The 9,238-nt window shown below is 42.6% G+C and overlaps 1 protein-coding gene across 1 annotated transcript; it reads left to right on the forward strand.

Annotated features, from left to right (window-relative positions):
- The first annotated feature begins 183 nt into the window (after positions 1–183).
- On the forward strand, positions 184–9,216 carry LOC135907014 (transmembrane protein 256 homolog). The gene is made up of 3 exons (XM_065438668.2): positions 184–575; positions 1,066–1,187; positions 9,048–9,216. Exons 1-3 carry the CDS (start codon positions 353–355, stop codon positions 9,189–9,191), a joined length of 489 nt encoding a protein of 162 aa, XP_065294740.1. The 5' UTR covers positions 184–352; the 3' UTR covers positions 9,192–9,216.
- Positions 9,217–9,238: the final 22 nt, after the last annotated feature.

Consider the following 9,238-nt stretch of genomic DNA (forward strand, 5'->3'; position numbering starts at 1 on the left):
CCCTGAAGCCACCAATTCACACTACGTCAGCTCACGTTCTCCGATTTGTTCAAACAACGTAAAAATTGCCAATTGTTGCACATTTATGTAAAAAAAAAAGAAAAGTAACGTTAAAATGAAACATCGTGATTTTTAGGAACAATATAATTAGATTCGCAATCACCGCAAAGGGATTACATGGGATAAGGGAGAAATGTGAATCCGAACAGTGTCCGGAAACAGCTGGTGCGAGTTGAATGTGAGGAGCTTGTGTGAACAGTGTACACGAGACGGTCATTAGAGGAATCGCACAGTGTACGGGTGGTGTGCAGAACGTGCAGAAGAACTAAAGCAAATCGCCGCACAGCCCACTATGAATTTCATCAAGTACGTGTCGGACGCAATGACAGACAACTTCGTTACGCGGTATGTGCGCGGCTACGCGCACGGACCGCTGTCCCCTGCAAGCTCTCCGCACGAACTCTCGAAGCCGCCCTCGTGGGCGTGTCAGCTCGTCAAGAGTGGCGGTGTCTTCGTGCGGCTTGCGGGACTGTCAGGCGCACTAGCCGTCGCCCTTGGTGCATACGGCGCACACGGTAGGCAGCGTGCGAACGACGCACTTTGGTACGGTATAACCTTCGATCGCGACCCGGCAGCTCCACGAGAGGGGAGCCGAGCAGTGCACCTCGTGCAATTTATATGACGTAATGTTGCACTTAGGGCTCAGCTGCCGAGCAGGGAATGTATACTGAAAATTACCGTCGGGCAGCCATGCCCCCCTTTTCCTTCCAGCGATTGCTCAAAAGAAATTTCGTGTGATTATACATATTCATCTGTCGCTCTGCTTCAGTAACTGAACTAACAGATCGTACAAGGCTTGCTTCCTTCGCATTGCGTAGCAAACGAGAATAGAAAATAGTACAGACACGTATATTAAAAAAAAAAAAAAAACGACGCGCATTTTTTAAAACCAACGAGCCGCCGATGTTCGGCGTTGCGAGTCGCAACGGTTGTAGACAATCGCGCGAAATTGACGTGGCAGCCTCCCGCTAAAGCAGTCTGATTCACAATTCCTCTGTCGTGCAGCCCTGTTCAAGCGCGACGACGTACCAGAAGAGCTGAAGGAGGCATACGACCGTGCCAACCACTACCACTTCCTGCACACGCTGGCACTGCTGGGTGTCCCGCTAACAAGACGTCCAGCACTGGTTAGTGCAGTTGCTGCATACAACAAAAGTATTAATGAGCACAGTGTCGTTGTGTCACGCCAAGGCATTGGTCACGCACACGTGCTGTAGACCCTTGTCAGCTCCAGTCTTGCCCAATCGCGTAGCATGTGTGAACTTGCTGCCATGATAAAGTACGGCGGGTTGTTAAATTATGGTTTCAGTACTTTTGAACGCAATAACCAGTCGTGACAATTGCAAGATGTTAGGGTCATTGATACTTAAAAACAAAGGGGGGGGGGGCAATTTAAGAAGGGGGCTAATTTAGCACACAATATATGCTAACGTGGGAAACATGTCACTGTTTCCAGGAATTTTCTACACATTCCATTTGTGACGAAAGGCCTATGCTGACTGGGAAACAAATTTGTGAAGAGCCCAAGTTTACAGCTTGATTCTTGAAATTGAGTCTTTAGAATTTGTCAATGAAAGAGCTAGCTAATGGTACTTTCACTGCAAGATGGTGCTACAACAGGATTCTACATTGCGCACTGAAATGAACAAGTTCATGAAATGGTGCCTGTCAATGCACAAATTAACACACAAGTTCCTTGGACAGTAAATGCCAAACCTTCCTAATGTGGGTTACTGTGTAAAGGAGTGCTGTTGCCTTAAGCATGTGGCAATTTTGTCAGTTTTGAAGTATTTTTTGCTCACATGAGAAGTGTGGTTCCAGAAGTGAGACTGTGTTAACATAAATTGCCATTTCCGTCCCTTGTGCATGCTTAGCTCATTTGTCTGCTGAAATTTGTCACAAATGATACATTTCAATTGGCAATGGCAAAAAACAAGCAAATTGTAAGCACCGAGACTGTGCGGAAATTTGTGTGTCAAAAGTTATTTCTGGTCATGCTAGTGTCTAGAATAACTGGCTATTAAAATGCGCTTCACACATTTGTTTCGTCATCCGCAAATCAATTGTACAACTCTCTAGTGGACCGCGCGACTGCTTCAAGTCAGCACCATGTGAAAACAAGATAAGCTGGAGATAGAGATATACAGTCAGCTGTTCAGATAAGAGCAGCAGAGCAATCATATTGTCGGTCTTGGCAAAGTTTGTTTCACTGGCACAGCAAAGACGAAACCCATTTTCCAACCTGCTAAGGCGTTTCAGGCTTGCATGTTCTGAGGGGCAACACGTGGCAACCAACCCTGAGCGGCTACCAGCTGCAGCTGCTGGCAGGCAGCGACACAATTTATGCTAACACCGTCACAGCAGTGGCTTACATCCACATAACAAAGGAAACCTTGCATAATTATTCTTAAAAACCAGGCAATTAATTGTGCCAAGTGTTGCACTGAACAACTTAGACTACAAAATTCAATCTTTCTTTCTGCAAAATTTGAACAAGAACAGTGCAGCAGCAAGAGCAAAATATTTTTTAGAACAGTGCAAATGAAATATGCGCATCCCTGCATATGGCGACTTCTTTTCAGCAGCTGCTGCATCCATTGCCCCTAGGAATAAGTTAATGCAAAGCAGTTAGGAGAGAGGCACTGCACTGCTCCGAGCACTATTGCACTGCTCCGAGCAGTTGGCAACTGAGAGGAGAGTGTATGGTAATTGCGATGAAGTATAAAAGGGATGCGCATGTCATGGGTGCAAATTGGAAGAGAAAAAGACTGCAGCAAAATATGAGCTTGACACCACCTACAAGGACTGTGCAGCTGCATCGAAAGCAGTGCTGCTATGAAACCTAGCATGAGAATATTATAGTTAGGGTTCTGTAATTTCTGATTAGTAAAATAAAATTTTAAAGAACACCCTCCGGTAAAAGTAGATTTAGATTTATATGAAAAAGTTGGAATTTAGGCATCCTCAGTTATGATCACATGAATATGGTGGGTCTACTTTCACAGAAAAAGGTGAGAACGTCAAGGTATTTGTCGTGGCAATAAATGCACAACAACCTGGCCATCAAACAAAATTTCCTTATGAATAATTGAAATGAACTGCTCTTAAATTAAGAAACTAGAAGCTGAGCACTCTCTTGCATGGTGTGTACCATTTTCTACTGTGCACCTGCAGCTGCTGCTAAGTCGATGAAATGACTCATCTGCAAAAACCTTTGGACGGACCTTGACTGTATGCTTGACATTGTAGACGAGGAGACGCCTACCTTTCCACATTTCTACACCTCCGTTCCTTCTTGTGTCGGTGTTTGCACCACCTGCCTTTCAGTAAAACAAAACCCTTCTGCTTTTGTAAATATTGCCTGTAAGAAAAATATTTCTGTGGCTATACTGATTCTACCCCCCTCCCCCTTTTTTCTTCTTTTCTGCAACACTGCCGGCTATTTTTTGTGTGTGGGCCAAAGAAAAGGTTGATAATGCTACAAAGGGCAATAACTCCACATTTCATTGCGCTGTAAAAGCAGGCAACAATAAACTCCGATTATTTAAAGGATAAACTCCAAAGAGCGCCCTCCTGTTCTGCCCCGAAATAACTTCAGAAAACACAGAACCATAGTCATGGTATAATAAGCCTTGTGAGGCAACTTTGTGTGGTTGATGTGCAGCGGCTATCACCTCTGTTTGTCATGGTAAAATGCAAGCATAAAGTTTTAAGAATCAAGCGAGGGCAGTGATTAAAGACATGTCGACATTTGCCCCTGGTTGGTAGTTATCAGAGCAAGTTCTGGAGTGGTTCTTGTGTGTGTGCTTACCTGAACAAATACAGTGAAGCCCTGCTCGTCCTTCCATTGTGTTTAGTGGCTTGGTCAAGTGATGTCTCACAGCAGTAAGTGTCTTGGTGACAGGTAGAAAACATTGATATGTATTAATAAAACCACAGACTGAGATCCTATTTAGGTTTAAATGTTCCTAGTATACTGAAAGCAACACCATTTGGTTATTCCCATAAACCAATTGTTTCTACTCGTCGACTACTAGAAATAATTACAATTCCCTACGACATGCATATGAATGCTAAATTTTGTTGCATCCAAGAGTGGGCATTTCACTAAAGGTGCTCCTTTCTGTGTCGCACTACTATTGTGAGGTGAACAAATCAGCTTTTCCTCTTAGTGTGAAGCCTATGGGCAGCAAATGGCTCACCCTTTTCAGGCAGTCCAATCGAGCTTGCCAAGAGTTCAGCGTGCAGTTGGCGTGAAAGCACTTCATAATTTCTTGTGAGCAATAATAAGACCAAGAATCATTTGAACAATGTATAAAAAATATATCTAACAACAGCGTATGTGGCATAAGCTGTGACAGTTGGCTCAAAATTTTTCTGTGACTGTGGCACAGCCTGATGGGTGTGAACAAACAATGACTTTAAACTGATTTATTCTGCTAAGTAAATGGTAATGTATATTAAAAAAGTCAGCGTTCTTATACAAAAGCTTACAGCTGCTCAAATAGTACTGAAATTTTGCAGAGACTAGACATACAGGACAGTTTGTGTAAATTGTCTTAAGGAACACTGCACACTGTAGGAAGCATGCGACACAGGCCTGGCATATCAGCTGCACGTAGCGCTTATAATAATGACCACGAAAACCTATTTGTACAGTCACTAATTAAAACAGTCTGAGACATCCTTGTATAATTTGTAAGCCTCAGTCCATCTTCTCTTCACATTCCTTTTTCTCCAGAGGTATGATGCATTGGGATTCTTTTAGGAGCCTGCGCACCCTTTCCATCGGTTTGTTCGCTCACTATAAACAGATGGCGCTTGCACCGCACCTTGCCATGCGCTGCCTCGAGAAGTGCCATGTAGCCTTTGCCACAGTTCGATTCCCAGTCGTGTTCCGAGAGGGGTGGAATGCAAAAACGCTCCTGTACTTAGCTTTAGGTGCACGTTAATGAACACCAGATGGTCGAAACAAACCTGGAGCCCCAACACTACTGCATCCCTCGTAATCCACTGTGAAGTTTGAGGATGCTAAAGCACAATTATCTTTAAAGATCTGCTAAATATGCTGCATGCATACGCATTTGAGTAAGACTGCTTCATAATCAGTGGACTGACAACTGGCATTCTCAAATGGATCTTTGTACTAAAATCTAATCGGCTCGCAGTGTTTCGTATTCACAATAGAGAAGCACCAAAAAAAGATGTACCACTTGTTAATGGTGTTCGGTCAACTCTGCTTTGTTGTAGCTACTGTCCTCCCAGGACGTTTCTTTGCACCACAACCCCGCAATAAAATGTCAATCTATCATCTCGCTCAAATCAAGGTTTTGCTGTGGCAAAATGACATTGCAGTGGCTAAACAATTTTGCAATTATTTTTACCAAAGGCAAATTTCCCATAACTATATGATGGCCGGATAGCACTGAAAATTTAGTGTACACTTGCTCGCGCTTGTAAATATTTATTTTCTGGTCTCCAGCAACATTGGACCCCATTCACTGAAACCGAATGAGACTCGCAGTATTAGATATAAGTGCATTAGTTAGAGATTATGTCGACAAATGAATGGGGGTTACAAATGTTGCTCAGGAGTGTTAGAAGCTGAACATTTTGTCACAAGCCACAGCGTAAAGGAGTGACAAATAATATTGCATATTTTCAGTAAGCTACTAGAAAATTTCAAAACGTAAATGTTTTAAGTTCGGAGCATGGCATGAAGAAATCTAGCGCAATTGGCACATTCACATGCGATGACGTAGAAAGTAAATAAGGTAATGAAATTGCACCGAAGGTGATATTAAACCAAACACATGGCAACCTGTGGCTTCAAAGACATTGGCTATAAATTATTTTTAAGGAAATACATACCACTATATCCATGGAAAACAATTTCTAGCTGACGACTGTATGGCTACGCTTTCACCATTTGGACAAGGCGTAATGAGCTCGAAAGGACAGATATGCAACATTTACATGTCTTCTGAAGCTTTGGCAAAAGTTTTGTGCCATTCATAAGCATTGTCAGCTACTAATTCCGCAACAATGGATTGCTGTGCCACACCGGCATCGTGCGCAGCCGTTGTAAGCAGAGACAGCAGAGGCAAACAATAGGCCCGTCACCACATGATCAAACATGGCAGCACCCATGGGAGGGCGGTGAAAATAGTATAAAAAGCTTCTTTAACATGACTACAGTCAGTATATCCTGGTTGTTGTCTTATGTTATAGAAAAGTATGCAGAAACTGAATGCCATTTTTTTTTCGTCTCAAACTTAGACGGACGAGCCCATAAGCCAGCACACGGTGCGCAAGAAAAATTTTACATCTTTATGTACAGTCAACCACAAAAGTTTACGGACCACGGGATCTCAGAAAATGTTCAATTTCAGAGCAGCCTGTAACAGTAGTCAGCAAAACCAAACATCACAGTGTTGCTCACATAAACTAGGGAAGGCTGTAAATGCGAATACTAACAGTAGTCAGCAAAACCAAACATCACAGTGTTGCTCACATAAGGGAAGGCTGTAAATGCGAATACTGGGCTATGTTGTGACGCTGCGCAGGTGTACAGCTTTTTCTCAGATTTCATGTCCTGTAAAGTTTTGCGGTCCAAATTCTTAGCACATACACAAGATATTCAGGCATTTTTCTACAAAATGGCATAATGACCACCGTGCAGCTGCGCCACTGTTCTGGCAGTCATGACAGTTGTTTGGTGTCGAAGTAAGCAGCACATTCCACATTTTGAACATGTATAATCTATATGCACAATGCTGATTTATAGATGTTAGGTGGAAGACATTATTTCTATTCAGAAATGTCTCCAATGATGGCATGTGCTCCTAACAGCATTTTGTAGCAAAACATTTATTGTTTTCCAACCAAAATGTCTACGTAAAAAGTAACATGCCCTGTAGGGATGCTGCTGCTTGCAACATTCATAAAGAAAAGAAACAAAGCCTGAAAGATAATTCGAGATAATCTGATCGAGATGAAAGGCAGACAATTGCGAGGATAAGATGTGAACATGGGTGCGCTTAAATTTGTCTCGATCAAGCTCTTGAAGCGAGCTTACCTTAGCAAAGACAAATTTGCATGGTTTAAGTGTAGCCGAATCTCCACACCCCCTAATTGTACTTTTCGAGAAAAAAGATGCTGAAGATATGGCTTGGGCTGCTTTAAACACAGTAATCTGAAAGACCCATGGTACTGAATAGAAAATGTGGTGTTACCTTGGTATTAGTTTTTACTGTTCCATGCAGCCATAAGAACGAAGCTCGGGATGAAAGGAATGGTGAAGAACTATAGACAAGACAGGGCACACAGAACATTGCGTAAACAAGTCCCTATTCACACTTAAATCTTTGATGAAATGACACATAGGCACACATTGCAGTTAATACTTTGTACATGACACGCTTCATTCTCGTCTTCACTGCTGAAGACTCGATGATTGTTAGTAGTCTCCTATGTACAGGTACCTTGAGTTGCGAAACAAAAATGTATGAGACCGTTGTAAACCCAAACCCAATGAAGCTGCTATGTACACAAGGTAACCGGTCATCTGCCCAATAAGTACTGTACAGATGGCAATGAGAGTGCCCCCATGAAAGGCAGTGCATGTGCGCTGTACACGTGGCAAAGAAAACATCAATGTATGCCTGGCTGAAGTTCATTCAACCAGCAAGTGGACAGGTGCAACTTCCTTCATTTCCTATAAAAATGGGATACTAGTGATAATGCGGCTGCACATGGAAAAAGAGCTGGGAGATATACAATGTTTACATAACACGGCACTTAAAGATGGGCAGATTGAGATTGCTTCTTCACCTGGACGTTCTTCTTAAACAGTAGCAAAAAAACATGCGCACCAGACATACTATTAAAGAAAGGAAGAGTGAATGTGACGAGTCTTACGAGACACAAAAGACTTGGGACACGCAGTAACTCGCCAGAGAAAAGTTACAGTGCAACAGATTTTTTTTTAAAAAGACACCCTTTTTCTTGTATTAAGGCTTTCATATTTCATTCCTATTTTCCTAAACCTGTCATTGCAGCTCAGGGCAACAGTAAAATCTCCACTACTCTGTGTCAACTGCATATGCATATTTCAGATCCAAATACACTGATCAAAAGTATAATTGTAGTCTTCACTTTCATTAAAATAAATTGTTCTTAAGGCCAGAGGGACACCACAGTTAAACTCAACAAGTAAAGACGGAGGTGTCACCCTCTTCTCTTTGAAAGCATGATTTGCTGTCTTTAACATAAAGTGCTCCAAATGCACTGAGGAACGACTTTCAGTGTAGCTCTACAAGAGCTATTGCTGATAAAATCTGTCATACCAGGACCAGACTGATGTCTAGTACTGAGTGAAGCAAACTCTGTGTTTATTATTGCTGACAAATGTGGGCCCTGAAGTGAGTTTATTTAGTGATGAGCCATGAAAAGAAATTATGACGAAAAAAAAAAAAGACTAATTTTACTGGCACTGAACAGGTGACAGACAAAGAAACCAAGGTAAGCATGAATGTAAGAGAATAAATGTCGCAAATATGAAAGCTCAGCCTATTGTGTGGTCGGTATGCTGTGCCCAGCCACCATGCATTGTGTTGTCACCTTCACAAAAAGGATTAGAGCTTGTGGAAGGGCTGGGCAGGTAAAGTTCCAAAATAAACTACAAAAATCTTCAACTGAAGGGCAGAATTGCCACTGTAAAGACACATAGATAGACAGAAAAACATTAATGATGACACTGGCAAGTTTGCAGCTGTGTCCTTCAAGTACGAACTGAGCCAACGAGTCCTTTCTGTCACATCCTGAATTGACCCCATTTCAGGATTGGTTTTGCAGTGCTTGTAAAAGTGAACACCGGCACGCATAACGAAACTGGTCCTTGAAAGAATAACAAAAGCATGGGTTTCCCAAACTGCCTCGACCCCATTGCCAGTCAGCAAACACACCAACTTGCTTTCCGTTTGCAGGTGGGCAGCCTCCTCTTGTTGGGCATGGGCCTTTTTTGTGGCTCGTGTTATGCGTATGCCCTGACAGGCAACCCTTCCGTCAAGTATGGCGCCCCTTTCGGTGGCACTGTGCTCATCCTGGCCTGGCTGTGCATCCTCTTGTGATCAAAATAAAAGTGCACGAAATGGACTACTATGTGACACACACTCTA

The sequence above is a fragment of the Dermacentor albipictus genome, chromosome 1 (genome assembly GCF_038994185.2).
Source record: "Dermacentor albipictus isolate Rhodes 1998 colony chromosome 1, USDA_Dalb.pri_finalv2, whole genome shotgun sequence".
Taxonomy (NCBI): Eukaryota; Metazoa; Arthropoda; class Arachnida; order Ixodida; family Ixodidae; genus Dermacentor; species Dermacentor albipictus.